The 19591-nt window shown below is 38.3% G+C and overlaps 1 protein-coding gene across 3 annotated transcripts in view; it reads left to right on the top strand.

The window, feature by feature from the left end:
* Positions 1–16692, top strand: part of LOC126284666 (uncharacterized) — a 39984-nt gene extending 23292 nt beyond the window's left edge. For all 3 annotated transcript variants that reach the window (XM_049983783.1, XM_049983773.1, XM_049983793.1), the window contains 2 exons: positions 3613–3701; positions 12975–16692. In XM_049983783.1, the coding sequence (XP_049839740.1) occupies positions 12993–16112 (3120 nt within the window). In that variant the 5' untranslated portion in view covers positions 3613–3701; positions 12975–12992 and the 3' untranslated portion in view covers positions 16113–16692. The remainder of the gene's footprint in view (positions 1–3612; positions 3702–12974) is intronic.
* The last annotated feature ends 2899 nt before the right edge of the window (positions 16693–19591 follow it).

Raw genomic sequence — 19591 nt, 5'->3', positions numbered from 1 at the left:
TTGTGTAGGTTTGGTGACAGTGGAATACCACTGTAGGAGGGGTGGGAAGGATAGTGCAATTATGACACGGACTGCCAGCAGAAAACCCAATTTCCAAAGATGACTGTCTCTCTGGGAAAGTCTGAAGGCCGAAATCAATGTTATTTTACTTTAGTACAGAAACCTTTTACTCTATTTCCAGTATATTAATTAATATTCCTACTCCAGTTCTAAGATCTTAATCTGACCCTGTATGAATAATCCTAAGATTTGCACTATCCTAAAATGCTTATCGCCATTTTTCAATTTTGACTTTTAGATTTTCTAATTTCCCACACTGACTTAGTGCTCTAACATTTCACATGTCCCTCTTAATTATAATTTTTGCATTCCATATGTCCACCGTTATTAGCATTTTCTTTTTGTCTGATAGATCTTCCAAAGTAATTCCTGCTTATAGACTGAAATGGAGGACTATTTTACTTCTGGAATATTTTATTTATGCAGAAGTCATCATAAGATTTTTAGCAGATTGCAATTGCATGTAGAAAAATATGGGATTGTTTCATGATACATTCCACGTAACAGTTGGAACCGTTGAAAGTCGTCTCAGTGATGCCTGTAGGTAGCAAAATAGTGTCAGTACCAATTTCCTCAATTTGTTTAATAGTGTACTTCTGTTTTACAGCCAAGTTGTTGTTTCAATTTTATGCAAAGTATTTTGACAGCCGAACCCAGTTTCTCCAACAGGTGCTGTGAGTTGTGATGTTTCGTGTATCACTGCCTTTGTACAGTATGGATCTTCTCTGTGTATTAACTCCAACAGAGAAGGTTGCTGCTTTCACTCAGTGAGCCACATCAGTGGTCGCCTGATACTCTTCACCAAACAGACTGTCACAGTCTTCACCATAACTGTGGCAAGAGACCATTAAGGGGTACTATCAGCCAGACCAGTAGAACCAAGGGCTCATATGAGATGTTACTTCCCCATTACTGCCACTTAACCCTGACCTAAAATGGGCAGAGCCTATCCTTCCAAGTGAGAGTTCGGATTGGATAGCTGCAGTCTGTTCTGTTGTTGTTGTTGTTGTTGTTGTTGTTGTTGTCTTCAGTCCTGAGACTGGTTTGATGCAGCGCTCCATGCTACTCTATCCTGTGCAATCTGCTTCATCTCCCAGTACCTACTGCAACCTACATCCTTCTGAATCTGTTTAGTGTATTCATCTCTTGGTCTCCCTCTACGATTTTTACCCTCCACGCTGCCCTCCAATGCTAAATTTGTGATCCCTTGATGCCTCAAAACATGTCCTACCAACTGATCCCTTCTTCTAGTCAAATTGTGCCACAAACTTGTCTTCTCCCCAATCCTATTCAATACCTCCTCATTAGTTACGTGATCTACCCATCTAATCTTCAGCATTCTTCTGTAGCACCACATTTCAAAAGCTTCTATTCTCTTCTTGTCCAAACTAGTTATCGTCCATGTTTCACTTCCATACATGGCTACACTCCAAACAAATACTTTCATAAACGACTTCCTGATACATAAATCTATATTCGATGTTAACAAATTTCTCTTCGTGAGAAACGCTTTCCTTGCCATTGCCAGTCTACATTTTATATCCTCTCTACTTCGACCATCATCAGTTATTTTACTTCCTAAATAGCAAAACTCCTTTACTACTTTAAGTGTCTCATTTCCTAATCTAATTCCCTCAGCATCACCCGATTTAATTTGACTACATTCCATTATCCTCGTTTTGCTTTTGTTGATGTTCATCTTATATCCTCCTTTCAAGACACTGTCCACTCCGTTCAACTGCTCTTCCAAGTCCTTTGCCGTCTCTGACAGAATTACAATGTCATTGGCGAACCTCAAAGTTTTTATTTCTTCTCCATGAATTTTAATACCTACTCCAAATTTTTCTTTTGTTTCCTTTACTGCTTGCTCAATATACAGATTGAATAACATCGGGGAGAGGCTACAACCCTGTCTCACTCCTTTCCCAACCACTGCTTCCCTTTCATGCCCCTCGACTCTTATGACTGCCATCTGGTTTCTGTACAAATTGTAAATAGCCTTTCGCTCCCTGTATTTTACCCCTGCCACCTTCAGAATTTGAAAAAGAGTATTCCAGACAACATTGTCAAAAGCTTTCTCTAAGTCTACAAATGCTAGAAATGTTTGCCTTTCCTTAATCTTTCTTCTACGATGAGTCGTAAGGTCAGTATTCTTTCATGTGTTCCAGTATTTCCACGGAATCCAAACTGATCTTCCCCGAGGTCGGCTTCTACTAGTTTTTCCATTCGTCTGTAAAGAATTCGAGTTAGTATTTTGCAGCTGTGGCTTATGAAACTGAATGTTCGATAATGTTCACATCTGTCAACACCTGCTTTCTTTGGGGTTGGAATTATTATATTCTTCTTGAAGTCTGAAGGTATTTCGCCTGTCTCATACATCTTGCTCACCAGATGGTAGAGTTTTGTAAGGACTGGCTCTCCCAAGGCCGTCAGTAGTTCCAATGGAATGTTGTCTACTCCGAGGGCCTTGTTTCGACTCAGGTCTTTCAGTGCTCTGTCAAATTCTTCGCACAGTATCGTATCTCCCACTTCCATCTTCAGCTGCATCCTCTTCCATTTCCATAATATTGTCCTCAAGTACATCGCCCTTGTATAAACCTTCTATATACTCCTTCCACCTTTCTGCCTTCCCTTCTTTGCTTAGAACTGGATACACGTGGTTCTCTTTTCTCCAAAGGTCTCTTTAATTTTCCTGTAGGCAGTATCTATCTTATCCCTAGTGAGATAAGCTTCTACATCCTTACATTTGTCCTCTAGCCATCCCTGCTTAGCCATTTTGCACTTCCTGTCGATCTCATTTTTGAGATGTTTGTATTCCTTTTTGCCTGCTTCAATTACTGCATTTTTATATTTCCTCCTTTCATCAATTAAATTCAATATTTCTTCTGTTACCCAAGGATTTCTAGCAACCCTCGTCTTTTTACCTACTTTATCCTCTGCTGCCTTCACTACTTCATCCCTCAGAGCTACCCATTCTTCTTCAACTGTGTTTCTTTCCCCCATTGCTGCCAATTGTTCCCTTATGCTCTCCTCGAAACTCTGTACAACCTCTGGTTCTTTCAGCTTATCCAGATCCCATGTCCTTAAATTCCCACCTTTTTGCAGTTTCTTCAGTTTTAACCTACAGGTCATAACCAATAGATTGTTGTGAGAGTCCACATCTGCCCCTGGAAATGTCTTACAATTTAAAACCTGATTCCTAAATCTCTGTCTTACCATTATATAATCTATCTGATACCTTTTAGTATCTCCAGGATTCTTCCATGTATACAACCTTCTTTTATGATTCTTGAACCAAGTGTTAGCTATGATTAAGTTATGCTCTGTGCAAAATTCTACCTGACGGCTTCCTCTTTCATTTCTTAGGCCCAATCCATACTCACCTACTATGTTTCCTTCTCTCCCTTGTCCTACTGACGAATTCCAGTCACCCATTACTATTAAATTTTCGTCTCCCTTCACTACCTGAATAATTTCTGCACTGAAAATATGTATTATTGACTTATTCCCATAATCCAGTAAAAAGAAAGCTGTTTGATTTCTTTGTTTCAGATTGAAGTATAACCATATTGAGAGAAGACTGTGGGACTTAAAAGCCTGAACACAAACAGTTGCCCAGTTTTATATTGTGACTTTCGTCTGTAAGTATTGGTTCACTGTGGTAATTGTGAAACTGCTAATAATATGAAATTTGACCGAGCCTGAATACAAACAGTTGCACTGTTTTATAGTGTGACTTTCCATTTTTGTCTGTAAATAGTGGTTAATTGTGCTAATTTGAGATTGCTAATAATATGAGATGAGTCAAAATGGGAACATAACAGAATTGATAAAAATGAAAAGAAGACCATTTGATTAGTTTGCTGTTGCTTCGTTAGGCAAAAGATCTCATTTATTACCTGCATATGAAAGAGAAATAAGTATGTGCATTATTCCAAAATAAAAAGGAATCCAGTATACTGTACGTATAGAACAGTGCTGATACATTACAACAGCGGCTCGATGTGGCGACCACCGCCATTCTTACAGACATTATATCTACAAAATGTAGATATGGTGTCTCTTCAATTCCTAGTGCAGTGGCCAGAACTCATGCCTGTAGGTCTTCTTCTGTCCCTACAGGAGTCTTCTAAATTAAACGTTGCATATGAGGAGGAGGTATACTTGGAAAAGGCTAGGTGATACGGGAAGGTTTCAGTTAGATTACAACATGGCCAGACAGAGATTTTGAAATCAGATACTGGGTTGTAAGGCATATCCAGGGGAAGATATAGACTCTATGTGAGAGAAGATTTGCCTGGTGTGATAGAAGAAGAAACAGGAATCGATTTAGAAGAGGTAGGGGATCCAGTATTAGAATCAGAATTTACTAAAGCTTTAGAAGACATAAAATCATATAGGACAGAAGGGAAAGATAACATTCCATCAGAATTTCTAAACTCATTAGGGAGTGGCAATAAAATGATTATTCACGTTGGGTGTAGAATGTATGAGTCTGGCAACATACCAGGCTTAGGAGTAGAATTAAAATTCAAGGCGGAAGGATATCAATGATACAAGTCGCTGATGATATTGCAATCTTGAGTGAAAGAGAAAAAGAATGTTCTGCTACATGGAATGAACAGCACAATGAGAACAGAATATGGATTGAGAGTAAATTGAAGAAAGACGAAAGTAGTAGAAATGAAAACAGCAAGAAACTTAATATCAGGGTTTATGGTCACAAAAAGATGAAGTTAAGGATTCAGCTACATAGGCAGCAAAATAACCAAGATGGACGGAGTAAGGAGGACATCAAAAGTAGGCTAGCACAGGCAAAAAGGGCATTCCTGGCCAAGAGAAGTGTATTAGTGTCAAACATATGCCTTAATTTAAGGAAGAAATTTCTGAGAATGTATGTTTGGAGCACACCATTGTGTGGTAGTGAAACGTGGACTGTGGGAAACCAGAACAGAAGAGAATTTAAGCATTTGAAATGTAATGCTACAGACGAATGTTGAAGATTAGGTGGGCTGATAAAGTAAGGAATGAGGAGTTCTGTGCAGAATTCTGAGAGGAAAGGAATATGTGGAAAACACTGACAAGAAGAAGGGACAAGATGATAGGACATCTGTTAAGACATCAGGGAATGCCTTCCATGGTACTACAGGGAGTTGTAGAGGGCAAAAACTGTAGAGGAAGATAGTGATTGGAATACATCCAGTAAATAATTGAGGATGTAGGGTTGTAAGTGCTACTCTGAGATCAAGAGGTTGGCACATGAGAGGAATTCGTGGCGGGCTGCATCAAACCAGTCAGAAGACTAACAACTCAAAACAGAAAAAAAGGCCCCACAAGAAGCAGTCCAGAGTTAAATCCACCTTGGCCTATCCATCTTTCACCAAACCGTCTGTTGAAATAATCTCTGTGAACTGCATGTGAGAAGTGAAGTGATGCATCATCATGCTAAAACCATATTTCCTGAGGGACATTCAGTGGCACAGCTTCAAAGAATGGACCCAATACATTTTGTAGAAAGACCAGGACCAGTTATTGAATAGAAGGAGGTGTGGCTCAATCGCATGACTGTACATAATACTTGCACACACATTAATACAAAACCAGTGCTGAAATCCCTGAACATGTGCAGCCTGAGGGATTCCATCTGCCCAGACGGGTGGCTGTTTAGCAAATTCAGAACACAGTCCCTTTTGAACTTACCTTCATTTGTAAAGAGTACTCATAGTGAAAAGAGGGTTGTGAAAATGCAGTGATGCAGGAACTACATGCAGTAGACAGCGCATTGTGGTAAATTAGCTGGACCCGTAGTAGATATCCTTTGTAAGTGGTGCGGGTATAATTATCGCTCCCACAAAATGTCCCAGAGAGCACTGTGAATGCAATGCAGCACACCTTCAAATTCTGTTTCTTTCCTTCTCTGTTCAAATGGAAACCTTGTAAAGTGAATGGAACATGTTTTATGCTAAAGAATTATGACTTTTTGGAAAATGAACATTCCTCTATAAAAATCAACATGGATTTTGCAAACAGAGATCCTGCAGAACTTGCTTGCTCAGCGCAGTGGACAATGGCGCTCAGGTCAATGCTCTGTTCCTTGATTTCAGTAAGGCATTTGACACCATACTGCATTGCCATTTAATGGAAAAAATACGAACTTATGGAGTATCAGAGCCGACCTGTGATTGGATTCAAGACTTTCTTGCAGGTAGAGCTCAACACATCATTATTAACAGAGCTAAACCGACAGATGTAAAGGCCATATCTGGAGTACCACAGGGAAGTGTGACAGGACAGTTTCTGTTTACAATAGATGATCTAGTAGAAAGTGCCAGATGCTCTTTAAGGCTATTTGCAGATGATGTGGTTGTTTATACCAAAAAACAACACCAGAAGATAGTAAGAATTTGCAAAATGACCTGCAGAGAATTGATGAATGGTGCAGACTGTGGCAGTTACCCTGAACGTAAATAAATGTAACGTATTGCACATATGTCAACTAGCTCTGCAGATGACGAAGAAATTGAAGAAATGTATGATCCATAAAAGAAATTATTCAGATAGTGAAGGGAGACAAAAATTTAATAGCCATGGGTGACTGGAATTCGAGTGTAGGAAAAGGGAGAGAAGGAAACGTAGTAGGTGGATATGGATTTGGGCTAAGAAATGAAAGAGGAAGCCGCCTGGTAGAATTTTGCACAGAGCACAACTTAATCATAGCTAACACTTGGTTTAAGAATCATGAAAGAATGTTGTATACATGGAAGAACCCTGGAGATACTAAAAGATATCAGATAGATTATATAATGGTAAGACAGAGATTTAGGAACCAGGTTTTAAATTGTAAGACATTTCCAGGGGCAGATGTGGACTCTGACCACAATCTATTGGTTATGGCCTGTACATTAAACCTGAAGAAACTGCAAAAAGGTGGGAATTTAAGGAGATGGGACCTGGATAAACTGAAAGAACCAAAGTTTGTAGAGAGTTTCAGGGAGAGCATAAGGGAGCAATTGACAGGAATGGGGGAAAGAGATACAGTAGAAGAAGAATGGGTAGCTCTGAGGGACGAAGTAGTGAAGGCAGAAGAGGATCAAATAGGTAAAAAGACCAGGGCTAGTAGACATCCTTGGGTAACATAAGAAATTGAATTTAATTGATGAAAGGAGGAAATATAAAAATGCAGTAATTGAAGCAGGCAAAAAGGAATACAAACATCTCAAAAATGAGATCGACAGGAAGTGCAAAATGGCTAAGCAGGGATGGCTAGAGGACAAATGTAAGGATGTAGGGGCTTATCACACTAGGGGTAAGATAGATACTGCCTATAGGAAAATTAAAGACACCTTTGGAGATAAGAGAACCACTTGTATGAACATCAAGAGCTCACATGGAAACCCAGTTCTAAGCAAACAAGGGAAAGCAGTAGGTGGAAGGAGTATATAGAGGGTCTATACAAGGGCGATGTACTTGAGGACAATATTATGGAAATGGAAGAGGATGTAGATGAAGATGAAATGGGAGATGTAATACTGCGTGAAGAGTTTGACAGAGCACTGAAAGACCTGAGTCGAAACAAGGCCCCCGGAGTCGACAACATTCCATTAGAACTACTGACGGCCTTGGGGGAGCCAGTCCTGACAAAACTCTACCATCTGGTGAGCAAGATGTATGAGACAGGTGAAATACCCTCAGACTTCAAGAAGAATATAATAATTCCAATCCCAAAGAAAGCAGCTGCTGACAGATGTGAAAATTAGCGAACTATCAGTTTAATAAGTCACAGCTGCAAAATACTAATGCAAATTCTTTACAGACGAATGGAAAAAAATGGTAGAACCCGACCTCAGTGAAGATCAGTCTGGATTCCGTAGAAATTTGGAACACGTGAGGCAATACTGACCTCATGGTTTATCTTAGAAGAAAGATTAAGGAAAGGAAAACCTACGTTTCTAGCATTTGTAGACTTAGAGAAAGCTTTTGACAATGTTGACTGGAATACTATTTTTCAAATTCTAAAGGTGGCAGAGGTAAAACACAAGGAGCAAAAGGCTATTTACACTTTGTACAGAAACCAGATGGCAGTTATAAGAATCGAGGGGCATGAAAGGGAAGCAGTGGTTGGGAAGGGAGTGAGACAGGGTTGTAGCCTCTCCCCAATGTTATTCAATCTGTATATTGAGCAATCAGTAAAGGAAACAAAAGAAAAATTCGGAGTAGGTATTAAAATTCATGGAGAAGAAATAAAAACTTTGAGGTTCGCCGATGACATTGTAATTCTGTCAGAGACAGCAAAGGACTCGGAAGAGCAGTTGAACGGAATGGACAGTGTCTTGAAAGAAGGATATAAGATGAACCTCAACAAAAGCAAAACGAGGATAATGGAATGTAGTCGAATTAAGTCGGGTGATGCTGAGGGAATTAGATTAGGAAATGAGACTCTTAAATTAGTAAAGGAGTTTTGCTATTTGGGGAGTAAAATAACTGATGATGGTCGAAGTAGAGAGGATATAAAATGTAGACTGGCAATGGCAAGGAAAGCGTTTCTGAAGAAGAGAAATTTGTTAACATTTAGTATAGATTTAAGTGTCAGGAAGTCGTTTCTGAAAGTATTTGTATTGAGTGTAGCCATGTATGGAAGTGAAATATGGACAACAAATAGTTTGGACAAGAAGAGAATAGGAACTTTTGAAATGTGGTGCTACAGAAGAATGCTGAAGATTAGATGGGTAGATCACATAACTGATGAGGAAGTATTGAATAGGATTGGGGAGAACAGAAGTTTGTGGCACAACTTGACCAGAAGAAGGGATAGGTTGGTAGGACATGTTCTGAGGCATCAAGGGATCACCAATTTCATATTGGAGGGCAGCGTGGAGGGTAAATATCGTAGAGGGAGACCAAGAGATGACTACACTAAGCAGATTCAGAAGGATGTAGGTTGCAGTAGGTACTGGGAGATGAAGAAGCTTGCACAGGATAGAGTAGCATGGAGAGCTGCATCAAACCAGTCTCAGGACTGAAGACCACAACAACAACAACAACAACATACATAGGAAAAGAAATCCACAACTGTACAGCTACACTGTTGCTGACAAACAGCTGGAGACAGCGTCTGCCATAAAATATCCAAGCATAACTATCCAGAGCAACCTTAAGTGAAATGACCATATAAAATGATAGTGGGGAAAACAGATACCAGACTCAGATTCATCGAAAGAATCTTAACGAAATGTAACTCATCCGCGAAATAAGTGGCTTATAAGGCACTTGTTTGACCAGTTCTTGAGTATTGTTCGTATATCTGGGATCGCTATCAGGTAGGAGTGATAGAGGAGATAGAGAAGGTCCAATGTAGAGCAGTGCATTTCATCACGGGATCGTTTAGCTGGTGTGAGAGCATTACAGAGGTGCTAAACAAACTGCACTGGCAGACATTACAAGCGAGGCGTTGTGCATCACGGAGAGATTTACTATTCAAATTTTGGGACAGCACTTTTCAGGAGGAGTCAGACAGCATATTAGTTCCCCGCACATACATCTCGCATATTGACCACAAGGAGAAAATTTGAGAAATTAGTGCCAATACAGAGGCTTACTGACAATCATTCTTCCCACACACTATTCGCAAATGGAACAGGGTTGGAGGGATCAGATAATGGTACTGAAAGTATCCTCCACCACACACCATTAGGTGGCTTTCGGAGTATGATGTAGATGTAGAATTTGTTTTGACATAATCTTTCCAATCCAGAATTAATGGTGAGTCTTCTTTTGTTTGCATGTCTTCAGTCATTGATTATCTGTACCATATAGTGATTTGTTGCTTCTGTTTTTGAATTTAGACGTACATTATGTCGTATTGGGGTAGGATGGATTCTTATATTCATTTTATAACTGAGTTTCAGCATAGTATCTAATGTTTCATGCACATGCTTTTTAACCATTTGAATGGGGTTACCAGTCTCATTTGTATCTCCTAGTCCCACTAATGTGTGATGTGAAAGTTTTTCTTCTTCTTTCGAATAACCCATTTGGAGGGTATGATGAATCAACTTTGGCTCCTCTTCATTGTATGAGATTTCCTTAGTTTCCAAATTTCCTTCATCCTTTTAGAGTGCTGTTCCCTTTCTTCTTGAGTCCACTTTCATCAAGTTGTTTTCTTACTCTCCTGAAATTCTACTTTTGAATTGCCTTTCTGAAATGTGTTCTGTTTTCTATTGTGTCCATTGTAATTCCAGCATTTTCTGTGTTCTTTTCAGTCTCTATGAAGCATGCAGGCTTGGATTTGTAGCTACTGAGTAATGTAAATATCCGCTTGGTTCGTCTGTTATCCATTCTGAATATATGTCAAAAAAAATTGTCGTCTTCTCTTCCTCATTACATCAGTTAGTTTTTCAGTTTTCAAGTACAGCTCTCTGTTTGGTCTTAACCTATATTCAGCGTGATTGTTTCTTTTAGCTCCCAGGGATTTCCATAAAATTCTTCTTTTGACCTTCTCTATTTTGTCAAGATCTCCATTTCTTGTTTGCTTAAGTGTTTCTGCTGCATACAGAGCTTCAGGTTGGGCCACTGTTTGGTAGTGTCTTAATTTCGTGTTACAGGACAAGATTTTTTGTTATAAACATTTTTAATCATATGAACACTCTTTCCATTTTGTGCACTCTAGTTTCTATAGTTGTATTTTCTTTTGCATTATATGTAATCGACTCTCCTAGGTATTTAAAGGAATCTGTTTTGTGTATTGTATTGTTGCCAACTGCAATATTTTGGGGAGCATCACAGATGTTTGTCATGAACTTTGCTTTTTCAAAGGATATTTGTAGTCCTAATTTGGTTGCTTGTTTTTGCAGTTCTCTTATTTGTTCTTGGGCATTATCGAGCAAATCTGTAATCAATGCCATGTCATCTGCAAAGGCTAACCAGTCAACAGTGATCTTGTTTGGATTTCTTCCTAGTTGAAGCCCTTTAGTGTTGATGCCCTTCCTCCATTCCTGAACTATCTTCTCTAACACACAATTGAAAAGCAGAGGTGACAAACCCTCTCCCTGTCGGACACCTGACTTAATTTCAAACAATTTTGAGAGCTCTCCCCTAAATTTTTTATTAGGTTTACCGCATTTTTTGTGATTTCCTATAAGGGTACTCTTGGTTTGATAATTGTTTCCGACTGTAGAAGTGATCCACATCCTCTTCCCTGGCTGCCTGCTAAAAGTTGAAATTCTGAAACACACTGGTTTTTCTGTGTTATGTGTTTAATAAACAGAAAGCTTAGTTTGAGAAAATGCAACAAAACAGGTCAAAGGGCATAATCTTTATTGGATTACAGATCTACACAACGAGAAATAGTAGATTCTGAAAAGTGTAGCACCATTATTGTAGCAGTTACACTTGTTTTTCTTGTATTTCTTATTTCTGACCATTTCACTTTGGGCAAACATATTTGTAACAGGCAAGCTATTATCACTTGACTTGTTTTTATCAACATTTGATTTTTACTGTTTGTTTTTGCAGAATGCTTGCAGCTTTGTGAATGCTGTTGCACTGAATATCATAAACAGAGTTTGATTTTCGTGTGTTTCTCATTTCTGTACTGTTTCTTTTAAGCTCACTGATACAGGTCTCTAAAGATTTTATTTTTCCCACCAGTTCATCGTTTTCTTTGTGAAGAATGTTTATAATGTTTCCTTTTTTTACTAATTCACTCTCACAATTAATGTGACACTTCTGTCTTCGCACTGTATGCAGTTACAGTTCTTGTCGCTCCTGTTATAGCTTGCTTGTTTCTTGACCTTGATGTTACAGGATTCATAGTTTTTAGTTTTATTTCACGTTCACTGCAGACACAAAAGGCTCGTACACTTACATTGAAGCACTTTATGTGCAGAATACCATCAAAGATGTTACTTTTGTAAGCATAAAGTGCAAACATCCAGTACTATGCACCATCTTGGAACCTACTTGATGTGTGTCAGTACTTACCAGCTGAAAAACAGGATTTCTATCAGCAAATACCAAGCGGTAGTAGATTTGTGCATCTGTCTGGCAAAACTTATTGTATGAGGACTGAAAGCATGTGAAAAAAAATTTTATATATAAAATTCATCTCTTGCTTGTAGCAATGCTGAGTGACGAATAAAGAATCTTAATCTGAAAATATGTTTACTGCATTTGCTATTATAATGTTGCTACACTTTTCAGTATCTTGTGCCACTGCTTGTTTCGATTTTTATTGCAATAGACATTATGCCTTGGACCTGTTTTGTTGTATATTCTCAAAATGAGCTTTCTGTTTATGCAATGCATTACACTGAAAAACGAATGTGTTTCAGAAGTACAACATTGTAACTATACAGAAACAACATTTTTCATCCAGAAACATTAAAATAGTGCAATTTTTTTTTAAAGATGACATGATTAGTTGTGTAATAACCATTACAAAAGTCTGCAGAATGTTTTTTTGTTTTACCTCATATACACTGCTCACAACAAGAAATCTCCTTTTTTTAGCTACAGTGTTGGTCAAATGAACAACACAATTGTAAATCTGCCACAGAAGTACCAACATGCTGTGGGACCTAAAACAGATAATGTATTTGTATATTATATTCAGGATTCAGGAACTTATACATATATATTTTCTAATTTGTAGATACTGCCTAGTAAGTCAGGGGAAAATGAGAAAGCACATCAGATACACAACAACGGATTTAAGTGACTGTAGCCATGTTGGTGTAGATGTGTTTTTGTGCACACATGTGAGAGAGGGGGGGGGGGGGGTGTTATACTCAGTCAATTTTTTGTATTCCATTCAGTATTTTGCTATAGGATATTTGAAAATGCTTGTATAATGTGAAATAAAAAAAGCAGTAAACTGTGGTTAATGCAACAAATGCTTTGAGAACTTTTTTTTACAGTGGTGCTGCAGTACTACAATGCTGGACTGGGATTCAGAGACGAATGTTGTGCAGAGAGATTTGGAGTTAATGTGGAATGTGCTGAGAGAAGAAAACATCAACAACTTCCAGTCAAATCCTACCAATGTGATTCAAGATTTACGGAAGTGTTTGAATCTCGCCAATAGCTGCAAAAATGCATTGGATCAACTTGAACAGGATTTTCTATTGCTGTATGAAGAAAACACAAAGGCCTTGGAAGCAAATCAGGCAGAGATAAGAAAACTTGAGTTACAGAAATCTCAGATGTGTACTTCGTCACACAGTGGATGGCCATACATTTTTGGCATTCCATACTTTAAAGGCCATGATTCTTTTCCTGCCCCTCCCAATCAAGATGCAGTTGAGATACGAAAGAAAGACTATGTCACAGACATAAACATACCTTCTTCGTATCGATGGAAAGAACAGGACAAAAAGAATTTGATTAGAGCTGTAACAAGAGAAATAGAAACTTCCAAATTGCTATTGAAGGGACAGAGAAAATCCACAGCAGATAGTGAACTAAGATTCAGTGATAAAGAGGCCCATTTTTCAGAAGAAGATTATTTGGAAGATATTTCAAAACTTGATTGGATGAAGATATCCACAGTTGACCTGAAAGAAAGGCATAATACCAATGAGTGTATAGGAATGTGGCTTAGTTATCTGCAGCCTTCAATAAATAAAAATAAATGGAATAAAAAAGAGGAAGAAAAATTAGCACAGATTGCAGAAAAACATAACTATCAGGATTGGGAAAAAATAGCAAAAGAACTAGGGACAAATCGGTCAGCTTATCAGTGCATACATCACCACCAGACTCGCTTGAATAAAAATGTAGCAAAAAAGAAGTGGACCGAAGAAGAAAACAAAAAACTGGAAGAATTAGTGGAGCACTTCCGCATAGGTAATTTTATTCCATGGAATAAAATTGCTTTATGTATGGAAGGTCGTACAAAGTTTCAAGTTTATAACCACTGGGCGTACACTCTCCATCCTTCTATAAAAAAAGGAAGATTTACAAAATCTGAAGATGCTATAATTTTAAGAGGAGTGAAGAAATATGGAGCAGACTTTGGGCGAATTTCAAGGTATTTGCCAAGTCGTACTTCTATACAAGTACGGAACAGATTCAACACATTTCTACAATATCAGGAACCATTTAAGCCCTGGACTGCAGAAGAAGATGAAAAGCTTTTAGACTTAGTAGATAAACTGGGTAAAGGGAAGTGGAGCCAGATAAGTAAAATGTTTGATAATCGAAACAGAACACAAATTCGACACAGGTATGGTGCAATACAAAAGTGGATTAAAAAGAATCCTGGAAAACGTTTAAACATGACCACTCGAAAAGTGGTTGCCAACCATTGTGGCCCACAAAAGATGTTGGAAGTTATAGAAAACACTAAGACAACAGAACTTCCAACTGGTGACTTACATGAAGGTGAACTACCTACAAAGTTAGTGAAACGTGAACATATGAAAAAACCATATGTAAAACCACATGTACACAAGAGTACCATCGACAATGCTGAAAATATAGATCATCAACTGATTTCTTTCTTTAAATCTGGGAGTGGACACTTTGGGAACAACAAACAGATTCGCTACAACAAGAATGAAAATGCCCTTTTCTCACAACAAGTAAAAATGCAGCTTACTGTTCTGTGTGGTAACTTATCACAGAAACCCACAACTGTCTCCAAGCCTGATAGAAAAATGCTTCAGTTTCTGAAGGGAGAGAATGCCTCTGACGTGGTACAATGCCGGAAAAGTAGAACATCAAAGGTAACCAGATATTCTAATAACACCCTTCCGACAGAAAGCAGTACTAATGGCAGCACCTCAAAAAATACACTGTTTAGTATTCCACCAAATTACAGTACTCTTGCGGCATTTAAAACACTTACCTCTTTTTGCCAAAATTTGGACTGTAATATATGGTCTGCAGAGGACAAATGTGTTTCGCAAGAATTGTCGAATGATAAACATAGCCAGACAAGTAAGAAAGGAAGTCAGTCAAATGTTCACTTGAAGAAAGTGTCATCTACAAGTTCAGGAAGTACATCCCCAACTGATGGTGTAAGGGATTTTCAGTCAAGTATTTCAATTTGGAAAGATCGACTGTTGTCTTTGTTTTTTTGGCCAAAAATAATGTCTGAGGTGCCTCCACCAACTCTGGATAACTTAACCACTGCAAAGACAACTGTAAAGACAAAGCATTCAGGTCACAATGAACCCAAGAAAGTATTGAGACTTAGACAAAAAAATGAGGAAGCTTTGCGGAAAAGTAAAGATTTTGTTACGGACACTGATGCAAATATTCATCTAGAAGAGATAGATGTAAAGGTACAATCAAAGCAGAGGAAAATTTCAAAAACCTCAGACTTATCTTACTGTGAAGTTACTGGTGCTGAGAAAGTAGCTCCGAATTACAATGAACCTAAGAAAATATCAAGACCTAGACTAAAAAAAGAGAAAACAAAAGATTTTGTTACAGAAACTGATGTAAATATCCATACAGAAGAGAAAAATCTAAAGTTAGAACCAAATAGGAAAATTTCAGAAACCTCAGATACATCTCAGTGTAAAGTGACTGCCGATGAGAAGGGAACTTCAAATAATGGTGAATCCAAGAAAGTATTGAGATCTAGACAAAAGAAAGAGCAAGCTTTGCAGAAAACTAAAGAGTTTGCTACAGAAACTGACGCAAATATTCATACAGAGGTGAAATACCTAAAGTTACAATCAACAAAGAGGAAAATTCCAAAAATCTCAGATTCCTCTAACTGTGAAGTTACTGGTGCAGAGAAAGTAACTTCAAATGACATGAACCCAAGAAAGTATAGAGATCTAGACAAAACGAAAGAGGAAGCTTTAAAGAAAACTAAAAATTTTGTTACAAACACGGATGCAGATATCCATACAGAAGAGAAAGCTCTAACGCGGCAATCAAAGAACAGGAAAATTTCAAAAATCTCAGACTCGTCTAACTGTGAAGCTACTGGTGCTAAGAAAGTAACTGCAAAAAACAATCAGAAGTACCGTTCCGTAACGGCAAAAAACAGACAAAAGGGTTCAAGTAGTAAACATACAGGGAAGAAACGGAAGGTATAGAATGGAAGAAATTCCTCTGATATTGCTGCAAAAATGACTGAAAGACTATTAATATTTACTACCCCAGTCAGTTTACATTTAAATGGTCAATTATTTAAGATTCACAGTAGAAGGTGAATTGTTCTTTTGTTATATGGTAATGCTTTTGTGATAGCAAAATTCACCATATTACAAACTTTCTTGGTGTGTTTTGTGGGATATGGAATGAGTCAATTTCCAAAGGTATTCTGGAATGTATATGTGTACATTAAGGAAAACAATAATTTGTTCTTGTGGTCATTTTGTAGCTTGACGCTATTTCTAAAGTCGTGTTCAAATCTGTGTAGGTAACAACTTTGTCATATAACAACACAGTATAATAAAATATTCAATAAAAAGAGAAGATTGTGTGGAAACTTGATAGTTTTATAATGAGTCTGCTTTTATGTTTATGTTTTCTTTTTTGCCATATGAGTATGAAATTGTCTTGCTACTTCTGTTTGTTTTATAGAAGTCTTTAAAGACAATTTATATTGTGTTCTAAGTTGTAATTTGTTCTGTATTGTTATGAAACATTATAAATAAAGGCATTTAAAATGTGTGAATCCTTCATGTATTTGAAAAATTTCTGAACCAGCAATTTTGTATTACTAATTGTACGAGTGAGACTGGACATGTTAAAATGAGAAAAAAGCTACATTTAATATCAGCAAAAAAGAAGTTAACCTAAGTAAGTACATATTCACATAACCTAAGTTTACCAGTAATTGCTTAAGCAAGATTTATTTTTACATATCCAAGACATCTTTTAAAGAACATAAACAGTGCTTTATTAGAATTGTCTATAGTTTTGTTTTAAATATTGGAAATGTAGCAACATTTATTTTCATTTATTTCATTTATTGATCATCCATTTTGTCATGAACAATGATAATGGACTTGTCATATGTTAACACAAAAAACTTAAATAATAGCATCTGTTTACACCTCATGCAAATAATTAAGTACATAAACAAAAGCAAATTATACAGATGCAAATAGACTCATACAGAAAACCCAATACATAAACCAAACAAATTCTAAGTTTACATTATATCCAATGACAAACGGCTATGTTTAACTTTAAACTATGGATGACAACTGAATCTCAATGTAGACAAGTGTAAGGTGCTGCGCGAATACATAGAAAGAAAGATCCTTTATCATTTAGCTACAATATAGCAGGTCAGCAACTGGAAGCAGTTAATTCCATAAATTATCTGGGAGTAGGCATTTAAAATGGAATGATCATATAAAGTTGATCGTCGGTAAAGCAGATGCCAGACTGAGATTCATTGGAAGAATCCTAAGAAAATGCAATCCAAAAACAAAGGAAGTAGGTTACAGTACACTTGTTCACCCACTGCTTGAATACTGCTCAGCCATGTGGGATCCGTACCAGATAGGGTTGATACAAGAGATAGAGAAGATCCAACGGAGAGCAGCATGCTTCGTTACAGGATCATTTAGTAATCGCGAAAGCGTTACAGAGATGATAGATAAACTCCAGTGGAAGACTGCAGGAGAGACGCTCAGTAGCTCGGTACGAGCTTTTGTTGAAGTTTCGAGAACATACCTCCACCGAGGAGTCAAGCAGTATATTGCTCCCTCCTACGTATATCTCGCGAAGAGACCATGAGGATAAAATCAGGGAGATTAGAGCCCACAATCTTTCTTCCATGAACAATACGAGACTGGAATAGAAAGGAGAACCGATAAAGGTACTCAAAGTACCCTCCGCCACACACCGTCAGGTGGTTTGCGGAGTATGGATGTAGATGTAGATAAAATTTATGTACTCACCAACACTGCAAAAGCTTTCAATTGTAAGTATTTTCTTAAGTTCATTTTTAAAAATGTGCAGCTTTGGTAACTTTTTGACACTAGAAAGAATTTTGAGATGATCTATTACACTTTTTTGATGCAGTGCTTTCTTAATTACTTCTCTATAGAAGTCAGTTCTGTGTCTAGTTTCATAGTCGTGGTAATCACTGTTCAAAGAAAAAGCTGGGATGAGATTTAAAAAAGCATATTGAGCCATGCTGCGGCTCGCGTTGGTGCCATTGCTAGGTTGGCACCGTTAAGTTGGTATAGTTATGCTTCTCGTCTTCTTCTTGTGTTCATTGGCACCACTCCGTTTGCAAGTGTTGTCTATCCGCTAGTGGCAGCAGCGGCACTTATTGATATCTAGTAATGGTGTTACTATCTTTGGGGTGACTTCGTGGTGTTTCTGTGTCATGTGAACTTGCAGTTCGGTTGGGGACAGACGAGCAGCCAGGTCCATGCAGTGTGAGAACACGCCAGGACCACTGGTGGCGCGCATGCGCTACCAGGTGGAAGGGGTATAGTTGTGAGGGGTACAACCTCATTGTCAACTGGTCCCAGGAAGTTGAGTGGACCTTAATTCAAGTATTGAAACCTCCACCATTGTGAGATCTTGCCGTTTGCTTGCGTGTTGCTGCTCGTAGTGTCGCCGAGATGAAGAATAGCGAGTGGAGTGTTTGGGGAAGATGAACCTAATTAACCTTACTCCACTTCTTATTACTAACTGTTGCATTCTATATGTTATTATTTGTCAAGTTCAACCAGTGATATTTTTCCTGCATAGTGGCTGCTAACACCCCAGTTACCTGCCCTGGAGCTTACTGTATGTTATGGCAGTGTACGTTTCCTTACTTTGCCACTGATGTTCGGTAAGGCGTGTAGTTCGACAGCTTCCTTGATTTGTGGGCTGGGTGATGTTCTTCTCCCCCCCCCCCCTCCCCCTCCCCCCCCCCCCTCCCCCTCCCCCCCCCCCCCCCGCCTCATTACTCTGGTAGTAGTCGTTCCTTCTGCTTCTGGATGCTCTAAACACTGGAGTCTGAGGACATAGTGCTGACCGCCGGTTCCGGCTGGGGTGTGTTATTCCATCATTGTTTTGGTCATCAGATGTTAGGTAGATTTGGCAAATGATTATTGGTCATGCGTTTAAACTGCCACTAGTCTGAGTTACCATCTCATGAGGTGAATGCAACTCTTTGTTGCCTGTATCATCGCTTGCAAAATTTTGAGGGACTTTCCCAGGCCAGTCCTTGGAGCAACATCTGCTCCCCCCCCCCCCTCCCCCCCCCCCTCCCAGTTTGGTCAGATTTGATGATTATTTTAAATATTTTAATAACTATAATTTCAAGTTTGAATATGTTTAACTGGTTCTTAAAGGATTGCTAGTTGGGCTTTCAGCCTTGAAACAGTTTTTAAGTTATTACTATTGGAGCCTTCAGCCGAGAAATAGTTTTGAATTTGTTGTCATTAAGGCCTTCAGTCATGGAACACTTCTTAATTTATTGTCACCTTTTATTTGTTGTTGTTTCCAAATAAAGTGTTGTTGTTGTTGTTGTCTTCAGTCCTGAGACTGGTTTGATGCAGCTCTCCATGCTACTCTATCCTGTGCAAGCTGCTTCATCCCCCAGTACCTACTGCAA

This window comes from Schistocerca gregaria, chromosome 1 (genome assembly GCF_023897955.1).
Source record: "Schistocerca gregaria isolate iqSchGreg1 chromosome 1, iqSchGreg1.2, whole genome shotgun sequence".
NCBI classification, from domain to species: domain Eukaryota; kingdom Metazoa; phylum Arthropoda; class Insecta; order Orthoptera; family Acrididae; genus Schistocerca; species Schistocerca gregaria.
This window is presented reverse-complemented; position numbering and strand designations above follow the sequence as displayed.